The sequence below is a fragment of the Gavia stellata genome, chromosome 1 (assembly GCF_030936135.1).
Source record: "Gavia stellata isolate bGavSte3 chromosome 1, bGavSte3.hap2, whole genome shotgun sequence".
Classification (NCBI taxonomy): Eukaryota; Metazoa; Chordata; class Aves; order Gaviiformes; family Gaviidae; genus Gavia; species Gavia stellata.
In genome coordinates this window covers 3428713-3453944 of record NC_082594.1, presented here as the reverse complement: position 1 = coordinate 3453944, position 25232 = coordinate 3428713, and the positions used below count along the sequence as shown (strand labels likewise).

Genomic DNA, 25232 nt, shown 5'->3' with positions numbered 1-25232 from the left:
TCATTAAACTGGGCCAGGAAGCCTGAAGCCCATTTTAAATGGAACTGAAGGGATTTCAAGCAAGTTTTAAACACCATTCTCCCAAACCTTGCCACATACATTAAGAAATGGGAATGAGAGAATGCATGATTTTTTTTTCTCTTTAACAATTAACAAGCAGTTTCTGAGTCAGTAATGGGAAATATTTTTTTGATCCACAAGGCTGTAAACAATATTTCATAAGTGAAAAACCTGGACTAGGTTTAAAACAATTTCTGCTTTAATTAGTGCTCTCAATAACAAGAAATTCTTTCTTATCTGTCTGAAAACCATTTGTCTAAAGACAATAAACATTACCCCTGGTGCAAGTAACAATTACAACGCCATGAACCTGACTTGACATAGAAAAACAGAGAATTCATCACAACATTGGAAGAGGTCTGTTCTTATGCAACTGACCTAGAAAACTAAGCATTTCTTAAATATTGAATATGGGGACTGTTTACATAAAGAGATTCCTTTGATTTCTGCTTATATGTACCTCCTTGTACTTACAAACACACAATTAAAATGGAAACACAGAGCACAGAAATACAACATATTTTCAGTTTACCGTGCATGAACATTGAGAAATTGTTTTAATAATGCAATTGTCCCAATAAAAATTTCATTTATTAAAAACCTTGAAAATTAAAACTAATTGATGATTTGATGTAGCAAAAGCAGATAGAAAAAAAGGTACAGGAGGAGTAAAGAAAACCTGGGCCAGCTCAAACCAAGTCTTATACTATTATCCAAGGACTACTGAAACCTTGCCTGATAGAGAAAAGAAATAATATGATAATGGCACCAGAAATAGACTGAAGTGACAGATCAAGTAGTAAGAGATTAAGAGTTTATAATTTGGTTTGGTTGTTTTTTTTTTTTAAAAAAGAGATAACCACCTGGATGGAATAAAAGCAGCACATTTCACCACCATGGCTGCCTCTGCCTCTCCTTTCCCCCCAGTGCTTAGTTTTACGGTCCCCACTACTTAGCTAAGCCTTTAATATCTTGATCTGAGGAAAACCAAAACCTTACTACCTCCATGATCTACAGCAGATTAACCACAACTGACCAATGCCTGAAAGACAAGGTTTCCACATCTGCTGCTCTACCACTTTACTGCATTCTCCAGGCAGAAGGATTTCTCTGCGTCACTCTTATTTTTGCCTTCTGCCTAACCTTGATTTAATCAAAACACTCTTCTGAAAATTGCTCTTAGGCTATGACCACGCAGACGAGCTGAACATGACACAACTTGATTCTGGTACAACGCTTGCAGGTGGAAAGATCCTACGATGTGTCTCTGGAGTTTTACCCTGTTTCTTAAATAGTTAACACTAGAAACACTTCCCAAGTGTTTGAGTTGTAGGGCCAGCTCCATTCCACCTAGGATAACTAATTTAGGAATATAGTAAAAGGACAACTTGCAGTTAAAAAAGGCAATTATTCATATTAAACTTCCTATATAATCCGCAGCCGAACAGGGCAAGTTCAGCATCTCAACTAAGTAAGTACAGATATGTAGGATGAATCTGGGTATAATCACAACTCCTGAACACTGCTGCTCTTCATTCAAAGACAGAGATAAAGCCATCAGTCCAAGATTATCACTTAATAACACTTTTTTTAATCATGCAAGGAAAAAAAGCTTGTAAAGCATTATAGTTCAACAATGATTGCTCTCCTGTGACTAAGCATGTTTGGATCTCTCTATCCTATTTCTTCTTACAAAATTAACACAGCAAAACAAAGTTTAGTGATCTTCATGTATGAAGTATATACAGAAAAAGAATTTTCAGGTAAAAATGTAAAAGCATTAAAGCTCAAATCACAACAATTATATTTTTGAGATACTATTTTCTCGTGTATGGTGAAATGACCAAAGTAACCTCACAATGGGTACCAAAACTGCATCACATCTTTTACAGCAGAAAGACTGTCTGATTAAAAAAGAAAAAAAGAGAAAACCAAGTTGCTTTTTTGTTGTTGTTGATTTTAATTGTTAAGGTAAAAACTAATTCCTAGCACACATTGAAATTAGTCCTGTCAGCATTCTTTTGAGAGACATCAAAACCTAGTCCCTGAAGAAATAAAGGCATTAACTGCCAAAAGCTTTACTAGCTAGACTCCTTCTGTGTCCTAGACAGGGGACTTTATTATAAGAGAATCCAGAAATTGGAGCTGTGACATTAGTTATTACGACAAACCTTCCTCCAACCTACTAAAATGACAAAACACTTCAGAAAGCTGGCATGCAGAAATGAAGAATTTCATTCATATCCAACAAGTTCACTCATATCTAACTGCACTTGTTTAAAATAGTACATTTCCAATTTGAGTCTAACAAGTCTGACATTTAATTTATAACTACTAAAAGGGATTTCTCCCACCAAAATGATTCAGTTAAGTATTCTGGCATATCTAAATCCAACAAGAGAGGGCAGTGTGACAAGTTCAGATACAAACACTACTATGGCTCCCTAATGAAACAAGAGATTTTCCTATCGTTGCAGATTAGCGAGACACAAATAACACTATGCAAAGCAAACCCTAAATTTTCCATGTCAGTACAAGCAGAGGCACAACTGTAGAAAAGACCCTATCAACAGTCCATTCTCTTCCTTTCAGAGATTTAATACACTCTGTCTGTAAGTACCACAGTACACAACACTCGTACTTAATACAATGCTACAGACATTTAAGGCAAAAAATTCATCCTGCCCAAAAGATGAGCCTAACAAGAGCAACAGGATGGGTAGGTTAAGCCCTGTCCTAGCTGTGGATTTGCTGCACTGAATGCAGGACATTTTATTCGATGGTTTATGCTCACTCACAGATTTCTATACGTGTATTCAGAGATGAAATTTGATTAAGGACACTGTTAAAGAACAGTGAATCAAATGAAAGCATCAAAGAGCTCTGAAGTGGGAAAAGGCCAGAAAGCAAGTTCTTTATTGCACATTACTTCAGTTAATCTTCCTTGGTTTAAAAGTGTCCAAAAATCGGGACATGGGAACTCTGCTAATCCAAACACAGTCATAAAACAATTAAGATGACTAATAGAACAAATACTGTGTGAAGGTTTGAGCTCAATAGTCAAACTCTCCCAGTTAGAAAAAAAAAAAGATGCTTGTTAGTGGCCAGACTACCATCAGTCTGTCAGTATCAAGGCTAAATTAATTCCACAGACCGCCCCCAAGTCTGCCTTAATTAATAACCATACTAAGAAGGAACTTGGTCTGAGCCACTAAACTTTTTTAAACCTTAAGAACAAAAAAGTAGACACATCTGAAATGCTTCCTAAAGCATGGGAAAATAGTCACGCCACAGATCAGGCATGTAAAAATCTCAGTCCAACACGCAATTTCAACACAGAAAACCTTTTCCACACACTGCATTCTGGTGAAAGCTGGGCACACTCAGCTGAAATAACGCAACTGATTTTGATCACTGTAACACTGCTTAATGTAGAATGAGAAATGGCACACTAGTACTGAAAGGAAAATAAAGCCCCCCAGTCTTTGATCAGCTCCAAGAATAAGCTTTATAGACCCCAAAAAAGTAGTCTCTAGACAAAAGGCTTGGCAAGGGAAAGCCCATGCCACCTCTCCTGGAATTCTACTACTGCAAAGAATAATTATAAATAAGGAAAATAGAAATAAGAAAGTTTACCTTTGACCAATAGTTGTTACCATCTGAAGGCTGTTCAGTGGCCTATGTGATCCAGTTCTCAGTGGACTAGTGTCCATATCACAGAACCCAACACCACAAATGGTACTAACTGGCAACCTTGTTGGCAGTCTCACCAGAGAGGCCAAGAATTGAATGAGCATGGAGACTGAATCCCCTCTCATCCCTAGAAGTGGTCCCTTCAGGTCAGGGTTGAGGCACATTGGTGGGGCAGTCTGGGGGAAGCTTGCACTCCCGCTGCCTGTGCTGTACCTGTTCTGTGGATAAAAAGAGGGCTTCAGTCTCCACGGCTGTCAATCCAGGTCCTTTCACACACAGGTGAACTAAATTCATACAAGAGTCTGGTTTTCTCTTTGTTCGTTTTAAAGAGGGATAACCTTATCCCAAGTGCAATCCTTAAAAAACAGCTAGACAGTTCATAGAAAGGAAGAGTCAAACATCACATCTTATTCATTGATAAAACCAGAATAAAGTAACATTTGGCAGCTTCCCCCACATACCTTCTGTGTTGTCGTGTTTGTTGTCTGTGTTGAGGGCTTAGTGAAGGTTATTTTCACAGGCGACATGTGTGGTGGTAGGGAGTTGGCAATGCTCTGCATTATATTACTCATCTTGGGGCTGCCACTTACAGGCACTGTGATAGTTTTAGTGACAGGAGTCACTGCCTTCGGGACTTCTTTCAGGAGAACAGGGGAAGAACTAGAAGAATTCGTTCGCCGTCTTTTGCGGGGCTTTTCATCGTCATCTGAGCAGCTGACACCTGGAAAAGATGTACTTTTTCTAAATTATATTTTCCCCATCTGCAGCTCTCAGTGCTTTCTAAAACACTACAAACTTGCTGAGTCTTATACCCACTTTCAAATAAAAAAAAAAGAAATAGAGGATAAATTACATCTTACGGTCACAACTAACCTGTATCACATCACAGATGGTCTTAGTCCTTGATATAGACCACACTTACAGTGCCATAAAGCAAAGAAACAAACCCTAAAAAACCCAAGCTACTCAGTTACCAGGTTACTTCATTCAGCTTAAGAGATTAAAAGAACATAAGAGCCAGCACAGGGATTTCATTCCATCTCCAGAAGTTTGGCTAATGAGACTACACACACAAGGGGGTCAGGATAATGTCATGCACGTTTCAGTTTAAAACTTTACACTGCGCTGTTGTTGTTGTTGCTGGTTTTGTTTACAACAACTGAAGTTTATCCTCCTGTCATCTTCTCTGACTTCAACCTTTGTACCTACTCTCATGCCATGCTTATCATTACAGTACCCTTCTCCCTTTCACCTCCACAGAGCATCCTGAGATCTTTTTTTTTTTCTTTTAATGACATGCTTTAAACTATGAAGGTCAAACCTCACTTTATTAGCTTCTGCCTCGTTTGGTGCATTTTGTGCAACAGATACAAAACAGCACCTAACACACAATCATGAAAAACAAAAGTAGTCCGGCCTCAAAGGACTTCATTCTTCCTCACAATCATTTACTGCACACATATAAAAAAAATCAGCTAAAATAGTCAGCTGAACAAAGGGTAACAGCATGATCAATGGATCTTAAATCCATATGAAACTTCCCAAAGTAAGCAATAGGTTCATAAATTGGTATACATTACAGAAAGACACAGCTTAATAATCTTGAAAATCTCTTACAGCTATTGGGTAGCATTTATGTTTACCAAATTAGCCAGTGTTAAACAATTTTAAAAAAGAGAGATAAGCAGAAAAGACGCAATCCCTCCTATGCAGAACAAGACTGAAGATCTTGTTCTGTATGCTTGGGGCTTAAAGACAAAAAGTGCTGTCACGGCAAAAAGCAGTCTTGCTGGTAACCCAAGCAAACGTGGTTGGCAGTCAATCTCTAATTAGGGTCAAGATCTAATTATGGCCAATCTCTAATTAAAATAACTAAATATTCTGGCATTTGAAAAGTGAAGACGCAGGAATTAACATGGACAAGAAAGTGCCCAGTAGCACAGCAAGTGATTTCTGAAAAATGGGATTCTCTCTTAGTATGAGCACCAGCTCATTTGCAGGTACACTTCAGAAGGCTGACAGTTGTACCCACACAAAGATGGGAAAGTGAACTGGAGAAGAGAAGCAAAGGCTCTATTTTAACTTTGCTTTGAACTCCAAAAAATAGTTTTTGTTGGCTGCAGCAGTACAGATGAAGTGTGGATCTACGAGTCTGGATTTCAAAGCTCTAATCAACAATTTACTTTACGGCCCTGAACAAGCCTAGCTGTGATCTCCACCTATAAAGCAGAGATGTGGTTACATGACTTTAAGGTCTATTATGAACAGGCTTTTAAGCATTACCGCGAGTGTACTATGTAAACTTATAACTGTGAAGTCACTAATCACATCAAAAATGTGCAGGAATTTCAGAATCCCAGAATCCGTTTGAATCAAAAATCCACATGCAGCTAGGATGTTAAGACACAGCTGGTTTTATGGTGGCTCACAAGAAATACTGAAGAAAAGACTATTTGTTTGTGGTCCTCATCCACAAAAAAAAAAAAAACCCAACACAGAAGTAAGAAAGTAAGATTAAACTAGCAGAACATTATTTTCTGTTAAGTATAGCTCATTTCATCTCCTGTTTTCACCGCTGGCGTTCTGTAAGAATGTTATTCCTCTAATTTCATGTTAGAAACTGCCTTTGCACAGTTTTCCCACAAGCATTTAGCTAAAAGGTACTACAGCTTGACTATAACTCACACCTGACAAGCAAGGAAGCAGAGGCACGGAGAGGTTAATGGCTCAATCAGACTGTGACTCGGACGAGGTCACGCAACAGTTCAGTGGTGAAGTCACGACTATAACTCAGGCCTGCCGAGTTTGCTCTTAAGCAGGTTTGTTAAAATTAACGTGACTGATATAACGCATTCTGAAAGACACACGATTCCTTTAAAAAAAAAAAAGAAAATGACACACGCGAAGTGTGGAAAAAAAATGAAATCTAGGGATGGACCTTTCATCCCTTTATCGTGTGTCTAGACTGGTTTTATACTCATTACCATGTAATAATTCAATAGAGGTCTAAATTAAATTTTTAAGAGGTTAAAGATTCAGGGGAAAATGTTCTTAAACTAAAGCTGAGTCATTAGTGCGTTAAATCAGAAAAATGAAAAATCTTAATGTAATGGGTTCCGTGGGTTGATATAGCCGTTAAAGATGGTGGTTTGCAGGTAACATTGCATTTATGTACAATGTGACATTTCTGACTAGCTAGAAGTGTATACAAACATGCACATATAGCATAAAGATTAAAATAATTTTTAAAATATTAAAGGTATCCACAGCAAGCATAAAAATGGCACTAATCAACGTCACTATTAATCTTTACTTGTCACCTGCATTTTGACAGACAACAAATGAGGACAGAAAGAAACTTTTTAAATTATTAGTTAAATAAAACTACCTTTGATGAGCTGGGCACACGTATGAGGACGTATTCTGCTTTTAGAACTTGCTGATTTATTAGCCAAAGAAAGAAGGGGGAGGGGACACAAGAAAAAAAGACTGTTTCTAGACGTTATGCTCTGGATTTCCAAATTTAAATACACGAAGATGGGTATCTGGTGGGATTTTCTATGGAGTTTTCACAGTTGCCCAGGAATGCAAGCCTCACTTAAGATTTGCTTCCAGATAAATCACAAAATGGCCAGAGTTAATGTAAACATAAAAATGCTTGCCATACTACTGTATTCTAAAAAAATCTAGGTCAACTGTGAAAGTGGAAAGGAGGGACCTTTTCTAACTCAAATAAGTGACTACTATGCATTATTTAAGCAGAAGGAAGAGGGAAGTCCTCTGCAGAAGCAACCAGCAGAGCCACCTTAAAGACAATTTCTGAACAAGCTGGATTAGAAATCCATTGATATACAGCAATTCCTATATTTTATTTTCAAAATACTTTTCACTCTTGTTGTCCTTGCCATTATGCTCCCTGTAGCATTTTACAGTGAGTGAATTTATCCTGAACACAATTTCTCTGAAAAAGGAAGCAATAAATTCATTCTTTAGACTAAACGAAGGCACCAAGGCATTAAAGGACTTGCCCAAGGTCAGAGCGTCTAATTCAGTCCATGCTTCAGCCACAAGACTATCCCTTTCTTTTCCTTTTGTTAATCAGTGACTAGTATCACTTACTTTTGACGTAAACAGTACTTCCACTTGGCAAGACGACTACATTGGAGGCTGGACTGGCGGGTCTGGGGGACTTCACTGTTGCTACACTGCCACTTGGAACAGGGGTAGATGTTGGGGTTGAAGTGGTACTTGTGTAGGAATAGCAAACCACCACTGAAGAGGAGAAAAGACACCTTCCATATAACTGAAGTGCAGAATGCCATTATGCTATCACTATTTTAACAACTGAAATGGAAGCCAAAGACTTATTGGGTCATTATCCACATCTTTGCCTCTGCAAGTCCTCTTACTGTTGAATACTCCCCGGTTTGACCTAAGCATGGCCATGGACTTAACGGCCTTCAAAGACAACACAGAAATCTAACCTCCCCTCCTCCCGTCCCCAGAAATCTGTGCTGCTGATTCTACATTTTTTATTCGTATTAATCTGATGTTTTACTTTACAATTTGTTACTTTTCATTTTAGCATTAATTCAGTATTTTGACCTTTCTGCTTTTCTGTAAATGACCATATCTAGACTGGTAACTGATAGAAAATAGCTAATGCCTGTCCTCAACAGTACATCAGTTGAAGAAACCGAAATATTCCTTCAGTAATGAACAACTGATTTTGCTAATCAGTTTTTTAAACTGTTGCTTATAAGTAATAGCACAATGATCCAGTAGTTCTCACAAAACCAGAATAAAACAGCCTGTTTCAAGAAGTGTTACACATTCTCTAGTTGCATGAAGCATAACTCAAGCCTATTCAGCCAAGTGAAATGGATGTGTACTAGCATTATTTAAAAGGCATAGGGAAAGCAGAAAGCAATCTTAACTTGTTAACCTGGTATGTTTAATCTGAAGGAAAAAAAAAAAACACACCAAGAAAACCAACAAAATTTTCTTGACTTTCACTAAAACTCACTCGCATTCTTAAAATAAAGTGTTCTGAAACATCTTTCATCACTTACAGAACTTTGCAAAATCTTAAGCCATCGATCTAAGTTTTTATAGTTTACAGAGCTTAACAAGGTAACCAGTGAATTTCCGCCTCGCTTTCTGGCAATTTTTTTTTTTTAATTCCACTTGCTAATGTACTCACTAACACAAAGCTGTCAGATTTATGCTGCGGATGCTGCAAAGGCACCTTTCTAAAAAAAATATATATTTTTTAGATTTCTTTGAATACTGTGCAATAAGAATTATTCAGATTTTTTAAAAAATATCTAACACTTAAAATCTAAGATAACAACTTATACTGTGACATTATTTTTATATTCCCAGAGACTGCAGTAGAATCCCGGTTTTCTCTCACCTTCTTTGTTTCCAGTTTCTGCAGGAACTGGAAGAGATGCGTTGTGCTGAACAGCTGCATTGGCAACAGCATTAGCGGTAACAGTAAAAGCTGTTTGTGGAACAAGCCGTGGCATCAGCGGCACCAGTCGACGACCTTCTATAGACCATTCGGAAGAGCTATTTGGTCCAGACATACTAAACAGAAATGCACATTCTGTAAGTATCCTGCCGAGTTTCCAAAATACTCAGTACTCCTATTGAAGTGCCTTTTTTCAACAGCAAAAGTCTAAAAGGCAGTTTCTAAAGACATACTAGAGCAATAATCTTCAACTTTCTTCATCTCATGAAAGCCCTTATATTTTTCCCACCTGACTTAGAAATCCTCCCATAGAAAATTTAAGAGTTGCTGCTTCTTTTACTGTTTTGTTTTACAGAGCCCTTCAAGGGCCCAAGGTCTGTGGATGTCATGTTCAAAACCCCTTATATTAAGCTAGAGTTGGTACACTCTCTACTTCTGGCTAACAAAAATACCTAGACATCCAATAAATTTCGGAAGACTACTGAAATCGATTAAGTTACAAGGAAAAACCCTTGGCTTCTAATGCAAATCTTGTTCTACCTGAACAGAAAAGTTTCTCAGACTTATTAAAGTAGTCCCAAACAAGCTAACAGAACATTAAATGATTTAAACACACCCCGTGCACCTTCCTCAACAGAAACCAGCCTGCTGCTCTCATTTTCTCTTAACCTAAGTACTTATGCATGAACTAGAATGTTTCCAAAAAATGCTGTTCTTATCTAGATGGAGAAGTGTTTCTGTTTATGACTGTTTTACATGAGTCATTTGTCAAATGAGCAAAACAAAAATGGCAAATTATTTTTCAATGCTGTTATGTTCTTAAGCAAATCAACCCATTTAATGTATTAATATATTCTGAAAAACAACTTCTCACATGAACTATTGCAAGCAAGTTGCAGCAAAAGCTACCACAAATTAGTTCGTAAAATGCAGAGGATCTGCTCTGTTGTTAAATCCTGATACGCTTCAGCGTTCTTCATACGTGTTCATATAATACAAGCAGAGCTACATCAGCTGAGGTAAAAATACATATTTAAAATCAAGAATAAGACTACAAACATTGCATATAGCAAAGCTAGCAAAGTCGGCTTTCCTAATGAGTTAGAGAATTATTTAAGTCAAATACTACATTACCAACCATCACTTACAAAGAATTACCCCAGGAAAAATAAAGAGATGCAGCACTTCACAATTGCATCTTGTCTGGATTATAATATCTCATCCATCTGAAGTTCAACACCTCAGGACAAACTTTATGCTTGTTCTGTAAAATGCTAAAAACAGAACTACTACTTAAAAAGGAAACTTGATTCAAGAAAAGAATCCTCATTTGACAACTAAATGCTTATTTTTCATCTTTTTTTTTCCCTTTCTTTAAAGAGGCGTAAGGAACTTGGTGGTTTTTGTTTGGTAAACAGCCTATTTCTAACTCTTTAAACTTGAACATTGAAACACTAAAACGTTAAATGTCCTTCTGCAGCACTAAACCAGTACGCTGATTTCTGTGAGTCTCGGATCAGACAACTGCTATTTGTATGATTTCCTTTTTTTCTCCCCATCACACCTAAGCTACAGGAGTCAAACTTAAAAATCAGTGGTTATAACACAGAAAAAGAAAGAAAAATACACTTACAACCCAGCTCTTAATAGTAAGATGGTTAACTATCAAAGATGCGTAAGCACTTGCCCTGTCGCTCCTCTCCACCTCTCAAAATCATGTGGAGCTTGCGAAAGCAAACGCAAGGAGGAACCAGCCCAGTTGATGCCAGCACAGCAGCTGCATCAGGCAGAGAACAGTGGACACTGATGTCATCAGTTAGCTTGCTGCAGTTTTTTTACGCTGACCGTTTTTTCCCCTCTGTGCTGATACACTGTTTTCCACTAATCTCTGCTACCTCTTTCCCTCCCTTTGTCTTTCGATGTAGTTAAGACCCTCTTAATATAATCTTTCCAAATGGATTTAAATAAAATTAAAGGTAAAACAAAAAATAATAAAGCAAACGTTCATTCTGCTTATGAATTTCTCTATTTTCTCTACTCTGTTTCTTCTGGTCTACCTTACAGAAAGCTCTTCATGGCAAAAGATTGTTTCTTATATCGTACTTGTACAGTGAATGGGAGGCCTTCAGATCCAAAATGCAACCGTACTAAATAACTGTTTCTAGTTCCCTGATGTAAATCTGATACAGTAATTCCTTCAGCCATACACTGTTTTAACTACTGTTCTTTAAAACGTTATCAATCTTTAAGGTTCTATCGTTCAGTTAAGGCATACGGCTTTTCCAAACGGTACCTTTGGAAATCACGTAGAAAATGACCTAAAACTTACTTGTGTGCAATAGTCGTTAGTCGTTCATCATTTACTGCTCTCCGAACTTCAGCACGATGTCGCTCCGTTGAAATACTGTTAGAAAAAATAGCGATATATTTTAGTCAGAGGGAGACATGAACATTTATCTAAAACCTCCAGCTAAAATGAAACTTATGAATAATCCACTCGAGAGACGAAAGGGAACGAGCACTTATGTTTAAGAGATTGTCACTGAACTTCTTCTATCACAGTGAGAAAGAATGAATGTATATTGTTCAAAAATATTACTGAAGAATAAAAAGAACATTACTGTTCATAGGGTACCCCTGCAAAACAGCTACAACCCTCCTAATGAGAGCAATAAATTTAAAGCACATGGTAGAAAAATTTGCACAGTACATGCAACCTTCTTTCTTGATGTAACTTGGGCCCAAAGACCTTGAAGTCCTACCTTGACGAAACTCCAAGCTAGCACACACTCATGAGCTAGCTGTAATGATTCTAACACTAAGTATCTCCCAAAACAGTAAAGCTCCAACCACAGAAGCACAGCTGTTTTCCTTACTGAAAACTAGGAATAAAACCTCTGCAAGATGGAGAATTACTTCTCTAAATTAAGATTTGCTTAGAGATACGGGTGACAGAAGAAGCACGGAATACCTTAAAAGAAAACAGGTCATCGGTTCTTATTTTAAAAAGGTCAGGGTTACCTAAGCACTTTAGAGAGTTCTCCAAGAAGATCCTTCTTCTCTTTCGTAAGGTCTCCCTGTGCACGTAAGGCACTGATGACACCTGCATATGCCTCCAGTTCTGAAGAATTAGAGCAAATAGTATTTTTATTTAATGCTCACGGCAAAGGAAAGAAAAAAATACGTTATTTTCAGTATTACTGACAGTATTCTATTAATTTTCAAAATCATTAAGAGGAACATGTCTTTCAATTATTTAGTGCTTTTCAAAAGAGATTGATGGTTTAGAACTCTCTCAGTCAATTACTCTAGAGCGTACAGCTTTTCTATGAAACAATTGTATCATCACAGAGGATTATCTAGTTTATAAACCCAACTGAGTATTTCAAGCTCTCTCTGAGCTGACAGTTCAGCCAGAAAGCTTGAAGAAACAGTCCCCAGATTTGGAGAGTAGCTCAGAATTCTCTAGAAGCAGGTGAAGAAAAACCTTTAAAACGTATCATTATTACAAGTTGCATGGAAAAGCTTGGCTCGAGAAAGAAATACACCGTGAAAAGAGCAACTGATTCTTCCCTAACGCCTTTCCTTAATTAGCATGGAGAACATCAGCTCCAGTTTGTTAAATACGATCATCATAATCTTTTATGCCCATTTACTTGATGTGTACAACTGCTTGAATCGGAAAAGAATGCAACACACGGAATTAAACCTGCTCAGCACAAAAGAAACAATCCAGCTATTCTTAAATGTAGAGCTGTCACGAAGATTAACTCCCAAAACCACAACTCTGATTTAATGTAAATTTATAATTCCAGGTGACCTATGTAAATGTCACGCCATCGGCGTTTTAAAAAATAGAATAGTTAAAGGCTACTGAAACTTCTGAATTTTGTCCTACCAAGCAGGGTGAAAAAACACCTAATGCAAATAATGGAGTCTGCTAATTTGCCAGAGAATGACTTGCTATTCTAAGCTCAGCGCGGTTTAAAGAAACTCCTGCTGTAAACTAGAAACACAAATTCTTTCGATATTTACATGGGTGCCTTTCATTCGGCACCCCCACCTCAGCAGCCAACCAAACCAGCAGATCCCAGTTAACCAAAAGCAAGAATAAAAGGGGCAGGCCAAAACCTAACACCTCTGAAGTTCCTTGCAAAAGAAAGACTGATGCTATTCTGAAAAGCTTTCAGATTAGGATTCCAAAGAACTAATTTACAAATCAAATCAAGGAATTGTGCTGAAAAGAAGTCCTGCTCTCCTGTCCCGATTAAGCAGACAAAACACAAAGCAGAGTCGCTTTGGTTAGCTATGCAGCCTGCACAGGGATGCTGAGTGACCTACAGAAGCATTTACAGCTTCAGTTATAAAACATTTGCTAATTAATGCAATGGTTATTACTAATATCAACATTTATTTAGACAACCATGTTACAATATTTAAGATACTAATTATTTTCCTCTGTTAACAACATAAAGTAATTCTCAGATACAACCATATAATTATTTAGCAAGGATAGATCTTTTTTTTTTTTTTCCGTTCTGCATTTTTAATAGAGGTCCTCTACACTAGGGCTTTAAAAATGCACATTCTGGCTTTTTGGAAGCTAGTGAAGATTACAGAACAGCTATAACTAGCTTCCTCACCCTTATGTCTATGTAGCAATGACTAACTGGCGCGCTCCCTTTCCAACACAAAACAGATCAAACAGCCAAAACAGGTTTCACAAATAAATACCATTATTTCAAGTGTAAGGCGCTACCATCATCCCCTTATTCAGTTATAAACCACGCACGCCGCAGAACAACGCTAGGTATTGCGCACCTCAGGGCGCATTTCAGCCTCACCTACACCATTGCATTTCACTCATGACAGATTACCCCGCTACTGCTGAACGGGCAACCAAGCAGGATGTTGGGGTGAGAGCTGGAAAAGCGGGACTCTATAAAGCAGATGAATATTGCTGGATAGGATTGTTACACAGCTATTCGGTCCCGCTGCCTGCCCTCCTTCCCCCTCCAGTCTTGTGGTCTATTTAAACCGAGAGCTTCTCTACCCTAGAAGAGGCAGGGCTGCTACAGGCTCTGATCCTCTGTTGCGCTGGCAGGGCCCTCTTGTGGGGACACAGCTCATGCCAGCAATAAAATTAAAAAAAAAAAAAAAAAGGGTTTTTTTTTTTAATTTTTTTTTCCTGTCAGCCTAGGTTATGTCATTGAAGGAGGTGTAGCTGCAGCTCTGTTTGGCTCAGCTGCACCAGCAGTGTTCTGCCAGCATACCGCCGTCAGCTGGGCTGGAAGTTGGGGGTTTTTTTGTTGGGTTTTTTTTTTTTCCACATTCCTAGCCAGCAGAGCTACGTTAACAAAATTTAGTAGCACAGATCCAGTCCAAATCTTTTGGCATCCTGCACTTTCTCCTAGTTTTCATACTTTTTGAGCCTCGTTTAAGACCTGGGGCTGTCACCTTAATGGATGTACAGCTTCGTTGCAACGTCGTGCGTAACATCTGCGTCGATGTCTGTTTCAACAGAACGCAAATCCCAGATTCCCAAGAAATGAAATAAAAAGGGCAGAGCGAGGGAAAATAAATTCTCAACTCTCAGAAAATAAAGTGGATGGCTTCATAATGTATGAGAACCTTGGCACAGTTAAGAATTGCAGCACATAATCTTTTAACATTCAAGTAAAATGAGAATGAGAAAAGCTGTGACTTGACTGTCACAGGAAGTTAGAGGCAGTCTCAACCTTCTCCCTGACATGATCTCTTAGATTATGCTCCTCAGAAGAAAGTCTGAAAAGAAATCTAAGGTTTTTTTCCCCTTTAATACTACACATCATTTAACCAGCAAAAATTCCTCCACCAAATAAAAAGAAATTCAGCTGTAAGAACCCAAAAACAACTACACAAGATCAGGTCAATGGTCTAACAAGCGATTCTCTCTCCTGTGGTAGCCAAAACTGGATGTGAGGAAAGAGCAAATATTTTTATTACCTTCCAAAATACAAAAGCACGTCTCCTTGTACATGTGTATTTACAAGGACAGAGCACCAAAAAATCTCCCAATATATATCTATTTGGCAGGGGTCTCAGATATTGAAATACATCTGAAACACTGCAAAAAGCTCCTGTTATTATGACAGTTAAAAAAAGAGAACATTGTTTTCACACTCCCCTGATAATTTGTGTAAATCACAAACCATCACAATTTTTTTCTCCTGTTGCAAGTTTTTACGATAGTACCTTTACTACTTGAACTCAGTCCCACCGTGTCAATTAAACCAGGGTTCCATGATTTTTTCGATACAGAAAGGTGTCTAATACAGAACTGAAAGACAAACGAAGACCCTCCTCTCTCACAGAGTATCCCATTGCATGTTAACAGTCGTAAAAAGAACAGCAATGCAACACTGCAACATCAAGGCAGAGATGGACCAGGGCATCCATGAGAGATTCTACCAAACCAAAACAATTCTGCTCTATTCATTTTGCTCAGGCAGAGAGCATCTGCCAAACATCATTTTAAGCCAGGGCTGTCAAACCAATGACACATGCAAAATGCAGGAAATGACTTGTAAGTTGCCTGTAGACATATTAAAGTATTTCATGGAAGCAGCAAGCAGGCAAATCTTAAAAGGGCAAACATACAGACCCACAAATTGTATCTTACTGTACCCAGTTTGCGAAGGATCCTCTTGCATTCATCTCTGCTGAGATCCAGAAGAGTTGGCCACACCACAGGCATCTTTCCCTTCTGTTTGTGCTCCCACAGAGCTCAGCCTCGCTGAAAAAGGAATATAAATGCAGTAAGCGCAAGTCCATCATTTATTGATTTCCCAAGCCGATTAATGCAAACTCTCCTCAGCCTGCTCACAACTCCACCGACACCTTCGCTCCCATCCCCGCTCCAACCTTTGTAATGGCATGCTTTGCCATACAGGAATTCAGCAGTTTCACAAGGGCACGGACTTCCGATCCTCTCTTGCTCAGATCCATCACCCAACCCGTTTTACCGAGTTTCCTATCCCCTTCTCAAGCCTTTTTTTCATGCTGAAACGCTCCCCGAATTGATGTTCAAGTCTCCTCCCTCTCTTTATGCACAGAGCACCTATTATAAGAACTCTTCCAGTTAACCGCACGCCCCCCCTTCCCCCCGGGGAATGCATTTAGCACTAGCCTATTATATGACAGAATGGCAAAAACACCGTGAAAATTCGCTTTCCACGTACCAACACCAGCCCCCCAAAAAACCCAAACACGGGAACACCCCCTCGCCCGATCGCATCTCGGCGAGATTCCGGGGGTGGCGGGGAAAGAGGGCGCATCTCTCCGTTGCAACGAGGATAATAAAGGAAAAAGAGGAGCCGGAGGCGAGCGGGGCGAGCCGGCCTGTGCCAGCCCGCTGCCGCGCCGCGCTCCCCGGGCAGGGAACGGCACAGCGGGGGGGGGGGGGGAAAGGGGCGGGGGGGGCACGGGGAACAAAAGCCCCGGCGCCCTCGCACCTTCCAAAGCGGGGCTAAAAGGAGGGAGGATCTCCCCCAAGGGCGCCCGGAGGCAGCCACCGCCCCGGGGACTCCCCGGCCCTCGGCGCGGGGGACCGGCGGGAGCCAGCGGCGCTGGGTCCCCGCCGGGCTCGGGGGCGGCCGCCCCCGGGGCCCCCGCCGGCAGGAGGGAGGGATGGAGCGGGCGGCGGCCGCTTCCCCGCGCCGGGCGGAGGGGCAGCGCCGGCGGCCTGCAGGCGGGGGACGGAGCGCTGCCCGCGGGCCCGGGCGGGGACGGCGGGTCCCCGCCGTCCAGGGAAGGGGAGCTGCCCCTCTCCCCCAGGGGAGCGCCCCGGGCAAAGTGGGGAGGCGCGGCGGCGCTGCCGGGGAGCGGGACCCACCTGCCCGGCCGTGCCTGGCACATCGAAAGGCTCCTCGGCGGCAGAGCCCCTCCTCCCCCCCGGTGCCGCTCTCGGGTTTGTTTAGTGGCGGCGGCGGCGGCAGCAGCGCTTCCCCGGGCCAAGATGGCGGCGGGACACACTACCCATGCGCGGCCGCCGCGGAGCACGCCGGGAGTTGTAGTCCCCGCACCCCCACGCCACCACCGTCGCCGAGTGAGGAGATGGAAGAAGCGGGTGCCAAGATGGCGCGGGGGGAGGGCGCGGCGCATGCGCGGCGGCGCAGGGCACGCCGGGAGCTGTAGTTCACTCGGCGTTTGTCGACGCGGTGGGAAGCGGCGCCGGCCGTCCCGCCATGGCCCGGCGGCCGCGTTACGGGCGGCGAGAGGGGACAAAAACCCGCGCGCGTTGTCCGCCGGGGCCGGGGCGCGCTGCAGCGCCGCTGCGAAGCGCGGCGTGGTTGAAACGCATCCCGCGTCGCCCCAAACTTTAGGCATTGACGGCTGCCCGCCGCTTCTGCGAAGAAATCCGGCAGGGTTGACATCAGCCCTGACGTCATTTGGCCGTTTCCAGCTTTCTGACTTCAAACCCGCAGCGGTTCCGCGCGGTGCCGCGCAGGGCTGGAAGTCACCGCGTTTCCGCGCAAACAATGAGGTCATACAATCCACGCCCTGAAACGGCGATCGCGACCGCCGCGGGGGCTGTTCGCTGCCTGCGGTAACTCCCCGGGGAGCGGAGCGGCCACCGCCTCCCAAAAGCCGCCAGCCGCGGTTTGGGAGCCCGGGGCCTGGCAGCTGTGTTATATATAGCAGCGATTATAACTTTTTTCTGCAGAATTCCAAGAAAAGCAGTAGTTACATCTCTTTAAAAGACCTTAGCTCAGGTCAGCAATGGAGAAGAAAGCATCTCCGGGCTGCAGCTGTAGGTTACAAACGACGCGTCCACCTGCAGCGAGAAAACAAAAAAATAAAATAAATCTCATCCACGAAACCCTCTGCGAGGCGATCGCCGGTAAATCGGACCGAAGCCCTTTCCGGATCAGCTTTGGCTTAGCGGGTCTCCATCTCACAGGGCTTCGTTTTGTGCTGCGGGCGCTTGTTTTCCGCGCTTCGTCTCGCACGCTTTCCGATTTGGCAAAGCAGATGGGTGCCCTGGGGACGGGCAGTTTGATGAAGAGGAGGGCAGGGCTCCTCCTTATCCTGCTCTCTCCCAGAAAATCTTATTTCATAGTTCGCTTGCAGAATGCCAGAAACAGCTGGATGTTTGCTGAGGTGAAGACAAGGCGGGTGGACGGTGTTCCTTGAATCCCACCACCTCTTTCCAGCTCTGCGAGTGCTGTTATTCCCACCCAACTATAGATAAAAACGTTTCTTCCCTGTGATCATTGACAAACATTTTCTCGCTTGCAATTTCCTATTGTTCTTCACAGCGGTATGAATCTCGAGGACTTGAAAACAATTATGCTGAACAGTAAATGAGAGCTAAAACAATTTTCCTTCTTTTTTAATGGCCTTCCTAAACAAGAACCAGCTGAAAGCAAATAGCATCATCTCCGCATCATATTACCTAATAAAAATAAACGTCCTCAGCTTTGCACAAAACTGAGGAAGGTGCGGACCAGGTTAGTGCCAGAAAGTTGAAATTCGCCTTTGCAGGTCAGAGGCAGCACCACAAACTCGTCTGGAAACATGTCTTTTAGCTGGGTTACTCCGGTCAGCGGGAACAGGCGGGACAGCCTCGACGCTTTCCAGAAGAAAAGAACCGTTTCAAGGTTTATTCATCCATTGGAACCACGGTGCTCTAGCAGAGTGCCAGTTTTATAGCATCTGAGGTGTTTAACAGCTGACCTGTATATTTGTAGAATAAATCATTCTGTGAGCACGAAACTACCAAAACCTCTTAAGAAAATTTGTCTACTAAAAGATACATTTGCTGAATGTTTTCTTCGAGTTTGTGTGTTTATTAATGCACTCTGCTCATACACGCTCTCCAGTGAAATCTCTGCTAACAACGCAGCTCGGAGAGAGCACAAACACATTTTCTCAGCTCTGCTCAGCGCCTATATTCATTAAACTCAATGAGATCAATACGGCGGGTTTTTTTAGATCTTTATTTTTTTCAAATGTGGATGAAACTGGCCAATGGGATCAAAAGTTGTTGCGGGCAAGGTGGACAGACAGACGCTGACGCTCAGGTACGTACATATGTATGTACTCAAGGAAATGGTAGATGTTTGGTTTCCTTCGGCACACAGAACAGGAGAGAGACATAAAAAATGAGCCAGTTATGTATGAAGTGTCTGAAGCTGCGATTGCTGCGTTTCTACAGATGTTGTAAGATGATTCCCAAGAATACGTCTTATTTTTATTAGGGATGAAGACCCAGACTTGGAAATATGCAAGAGTGGTCCAGAAATTCCGAAGGCCAAATTCTGCTTGTAGTTACGGCAGCACCATCGCCATTTGCTTCAGATTAACCTACCAACAATTCTCCGTAACCCATAAAAATGGGAGGGATGAGATACCATGGACAAAGCAAAAACAAACCCAAAACACATAAACAATGAGACCTGAAAAGCGTAAGTAACCCGAACCAAGGCCAGAGCTCTGCGGCGGTTGATCAACTGGGATGGATCCACCAAGGTTGTCCCAGCAGGCTCTGGTCAGGAGGGTCTTCTTGAGTCAAAAAGCCCTAAGCAGTCCCAGGAGCAGCACAGATATTTCCGTAAGATTAAATTAAGGTTATCTGGACTCAGAATGACTGCACGCAGCCAGCTTGGATCTTCTAGCCTAATCCAGGGAAGTCACGCGAAGGAGACTGAGACTTGACAGCATTTCTTTATGTCTGATGAACAACATGTCAAGAGCGTTCCAGTTATAGGATAAAAAAAATGAAAATAAAGACAATATGGTTTAGGCTTACTTCATTATCACAGAAAAATGGCTGAATGTCCCACAGGTGAAATTTTCTCAGTAAATTCATATAAAATGAACGGCTTCCTTGTGGGTAAAGGAAGAAAATGCAGAATGTGAAAATGCCAGCGTTCTTTCTAGCCTTAGTTGCTTTCCAGATGTTAATCACTGTCTTAGTTCTCATTTACCTACACCTTCAAACTCTGAGCCATCAGTTAAGGAGGCCCAAAATTCCAGAGCACTTTCTGATTTGTTTTGCTTTCTGAACAGAGAGAAACTTGTCGATAGCAGCAACGTTTCATCGCTTCCTAAGGAGGCAAGTCTCTGTAAAAAAACACAAGGTAGAAGTAGTTTGTAATAATCTATTTTATTTTGCGGTGGAGGCAAGCTAAGAACTCACACAATTAAAACAGCTTCAGGCAGTAAATCACTGAATTTTTGTAGCTTGGTGATATTAGGCTGGTACCTTAGCTCTAAACGTGTTAACAACAGCTCACCGTTAGCTTTCTGGTTAGAGCCAGCAGAGATGAAACTGGGACTCATCAGGACCTGCAGTATCCTTCGTCCTATGGTGACCCACTGAGCAATCCGCGACAAGTTGTATCACCTCTCTTGTGCCTCTGTTTCCCATTTTTTTAAGGCATTTTAAAAACTAATGGCAGACAGTGATACATAAAAGTCGTGTTATTATTTGTAGCAGCATCCTGCTGGGTCTTCTTTTTAAGAATTTGCTCAATCATATGCATTTAAGCAAAATTTGTTCCTCCTTCTGGTAAGGGAAAGAAATACAGTGACCATCAAGCACTCCTACTTTGTATTAAGTTCTCGACGACCTGACATCCTCAGATCCCCCATCAGCTTAAATAATACAATTCTTATCAATTACAGGCACTGGTCTAATGAATTAAACTTTCTGGGCACTTACAGAATAATCTCTCTCTCACCACACTTCCTTCTATCCCCCAAGACAACGGAAGGGGGAAGACAATGAGCTGTAGCTTGGAAGCATCAGTGGGGAGACGGCCCATGGGAGGAGGAGGGATTTTCACGTGGAGAAGGTGATTTGTATGCAGCCCAGGTCACCAGGACAAAGCCACGCTTCTCGGCTCTTGGGGGGCTCGCGGGAAACGAGCGCAGCAGCCTCGCTGCGGTTATTAACTGCATCTCCGCTCGCATCGCTATGACCTGGTTGATACAGACTCCGAAATAATCCTTTTCATTCAGAGCAGCCTTTCCTGGGTAGAAGAGAGGCGCATTGGCTTGGTACTAGATGAGAACCGCGCACAGCTACTGCAGCTGCCACTTTTCTGTCATAAACGGTGAATTTTCAGCTTTCAAGAATCTTAGGTTGCTAATTTCAAAAGTAAAATTGGAAAATCGAAGAAGAAAAGCAGCCTGCCAGCAACTGAGAAAAGAAGAAACCCACTATGGTTTTATAAGAAGATGAATGCAACATTGTAGGTAATTTAAATTTCTAGGGAATTTAAAGATGGTTTAAAGCATCTTCCATATCTTGCGTAAGAGAAATAACCTACATTCAAACAAAAGTTAAATTATTTCTTGGTCTTTTTTTGTTTCTGAGTTAAATGGCCAAACCAATGGAGTTCCCACATCTCTTAAGAGGTTATTCAGTGACTCTACGCTTTCCTGACACAAACATCTCCAGTTTAATTTCATTCCATCACCCTCAGACCACTCCTAAACTCTTTCTTCCTCCTGAAATGCTTTCCCCGTCACATTTTTTCTCCTGGTTAAGATAAGTGCAGAAGCCTCAGCAACATTTAGGCGCTGGCAGCTTGCCAGAGGAGCCTTTTATATACAGCCTTGTCAGATACAGGGATTGTCACCCAGGACTATTTGTATTTAAATCCACAAAGATATTTCAACTGCTTTCACTGAAGATAGCTTTGTGTTGTCAGTTAAGAGAGAATTTTTTTTCCCCCCTATTATAAGTAATGCATATTCTATTCAACATACTTATTTTACAAATTGTAAGAGCTTCAGTGCTGAAAGTAAATTCAGCAAGGCTTAAATCCATCAAAACGCCACCGTGCATCACACTGAGCACCTATTTAAACACTCCGCTACACCGAGGCAAAAACTTGATTATATAACCTCAGATAATGAAAAAAAACCCCTTCATTTTGTCATTCTGCAGCACGTCAAAGAACGAATTGAAGTCCCTCTGCAATCTAGGGAGACAGATGTAAACCTCCATCCTCTTTGTAGCGTGCTGTATTGGTGAAGAACGTATAAACTCCCTGGGAAGAAAGCAGAGCCACTTCTCAGAATAGAAAGCGTGGGAATAAGGCGAAATATTACAGTTACCGCTCTGCTGCGCAACTTGTGTCCTTATCTACGGTCACGTACGCATATTACAAACCACAGGTAACTCTAGCATACTTCTGCAATTCAAAGAACATATCCCAGATTAGCATTTAGCAAAATTCAGCCCCGCTAGGACCTGATTTGCGTTGTATTTTAGGGCAGCTTGCACATTCTCCCTCGAGTTGCACTTTTAACCCATCAACAGACTGTGTGTTGCTTCGAAGTTCAAGACAACTCATCAGGGAATTATTTCCTCCTGATTTTGGCTCTTTTTACAAGGCTAGATGGACTATACAAATGCTGGGGAAGCAAGTGAACTTATCAACTGTAAAGGATGTATTTGATCACTCTACAGAGACCAGACAACAAAGGCAGCTCCATAAACAACAGGAGAAACAGTTAATGCTCGTAATTACCTAATGGCCAATGAAACTAGGCATTTGCTTATCTGGACAATCACCGACCTTGTTTTTCTTAGCAATATAATAATTTATAAACTCTTTATGCCCAAGCGTTTTTGAAGGATCCCATTCTTTTGCCATACCCTGAACACCTTGCAAATGAAAGTTTACTTAAACATACAGTATTGTTGCAGGGTGAAAACGGCAATGGAGAAGGAAAGCAAGCTGGCGCCGAGCTTGCAAGCCAGGAAGAATAACATTTTTGTCACTGTGCAGCTTTCACTGAAACTTTGGGAAAAGCTCAAGTACTTTTTAAGAGGTTGGTCTTAACAGCGGTGGTTAGCGAGGCTTGCGCAGACAAATAAAGACAACTGATCTCTCCTGGGTCAGGGCAAGCAAATAGGGAAAATAAAAGATAACTCAGATTCCCTCACTTTAACTCCTTCATGGTGATACGAAAGTCTTTCTGTCAGCATGAGCTGCCCACAGAGCAGCACGGCAGGCTGTAATCATCTGCTTGGGCTGGCTGAAACTGCAGCAGCTCAGGTGGGCGCGAGGACTGGACTGAGAACGGTGCTTACAATTTAGAAGGCTGCTTTGCTGTGCAGGGAGGGAAGCAGCTGTAGGCCAGAATACAGACCACTAGGCGTAAATCGCTTAGTACAGGTCATTTGGAAAGCTGTGCCTGTGTACGAAACCACGTCATTGGGGCAGACTCTGACACAACACCCTCACATAAAAATACAGCGCTGCAACGCCAACGGCCCTCTGGAATTCCTCATATTGAAGACCCGATACAAAACCTATGAAAATCAGCATTCTTTGAATCAGAATCATAAAAAAATGCAAAAAAGATCCCAGTGATAGAGGGAAAGTGCAACGGGAATTGGGTCTGATAACCCCTGAATATCATCATAGATGTTGCTAATCTTCATTTGCAAAAAAACTAACCACGAGGGAGAAGCCCAGATGCTGCATTACTCCAACTTCGGGTTAAGTTGCATATTGGTCACTACTATTGCATACTCGGCGTGCACACACATAAGTCTCAGGTCTTCTCTCACACGGTGTGCAGCTTACGTTATTCCGCACCTCTGCCTTCCCGTTCTTCAGAACCGCAGGCAAACCCTGGACAGAAGCAACTTGTTTTTCATCCTCTCATTGCAAGTTTCAGCACAACTCAAAGGGAGCATGGATACAGATACACAAAAATACCTCTACGGGATTAACCTGATGTCCTTTTAGTTCTTACAGACAGGTTATCCCAACAACAACGTGGCTGTAAGACTTGCAAGAGAATATAATAGTAGTAAGAGTCATGAAAGCATTTCAGACTTCAAATATTCTCTTGCAAATAAACTTTTAATAGCAGGAAACCCGCAGTACACAATTGTACTTAAACAGTAGAATCAGAAAGGCATACCGACTTTCACCCTGTGAAAGAGACATGCAGTTCATTTCCAGAAGTACATTAAAGAGGTTATTTTACAACCCCTATTACGTGATAGAGAATCCAGGATTTAAGATACAGCTGACCTTAAAGACACAGCAGGGAAAAAAAAGCATAAAAAATCCACACGAACACACAAAATTCCTTTAATTTATCCAGAGAATACAGATCATCGGTACAACACTACTAATAGAGTGTATAATCCCTATTCAATGTCAATAGACAGAAACACTTGGAAATGTACTGTGAACAATAATTGAATAATCTAGAGGACTATTTAAGACACAAAATCACCAGCATACAAATTGTATATGTACACTTCAATGGTTACTCTGCAGGGAAAAAAAAAAAAGGTTTCGATGATTTCGGTACTCTACAACAGAAGCTAATTTTTGGAATTTCCAACTAAGTAGTAATGTAAACTAATTTTCTTTAAAAATAATGGACTTCTAGTAATATTATTGGTTTTTGAAAATAATCAAGTTCATTTTCTTTCCATTACATGGGAATCACTTAAAAATTAGTCTCCCTGTAAAAAACATCATCCAGACGACTTCAGCAAGTTAACTTTATGCACAAGTCATTGCATTCATTTCATTAGGAAAGCTCATATGCTTATATATACATTTAGAAGATAACAGCCATAACATGCTTGTATATTGATTCAAATGATGCAGTATCAACAGAAACTTTGGTCAGAAGTAGCTGTTTAGAAATATGTGCCATAGTTAATTTCTTTTTAATATTGCCATTATAACATTCTGGGTTTGCTTGTTCAGAACCCTAAGGAGTTTCAACACGCACGGGCTTTTGTTCGGTAAATCAACTTGGAGGAGAAAAGGCCCTTCAATCTTGGGTAGAAGATACTCATAATTTTCTTATTAAGGGTGAAGAAGTGGTTTTCTTCCCACTGAAACAGGTTTTAAGTGTTTTTAAATTCACGCTAACATTATGCAATCATGCTGCTGAACTAGTACTGCAATTGAAAATGATCCTGCTCTCTTTTTTGTGTTCCCTTGCATTTATGCAGTCTGCATAGCAA

At 41.3% G+C, this 25232-nt stretch overlaps 1 protein-coding gene across 1 annotated transcript in view; it reads right to left on the bottom strand.

Moving 5' to 3' along the window:
- EMSY (EMSY transcriptional repressor, BRCA2 interacting) overlaps nucleotides 1-15965 on the bottom strand; it is a 38595-nt gene extending 22630 nt beyond the window's left edge. Inside the window, exons 1-6 of the mRNA XM_059816135.1 lie at nucleotides 15896-15965; nucleotides 12251-12350; nucleotides 11559-11633; nucleotides 9170-9345; nucleotides 7873-8025; nucleotides 4215-4474 (exon numbers count right to left, since the gene is read on the bottom strand). Of these exons, the coding sequence (XP_059672118.1) occupies nucleotides 4215-4474; nucleotides 7873-8025; nucleotides 9170-9345; nucleotides 11559-11633; nucleotides 12251-12350; nucleotides 15896-15965 (834 nt within the window). The remainder of the gene's footprint in view (nucleotides 1-4214; nucleotides 4475-7872; nucleotides 8026-9169; nucleotides 9346-11558; nucleotides 11634-12250; nucleotides 12351-15895) is intronic.
- Nucleotides 15966-25232: the final 9267 nt, after the last annotated feature.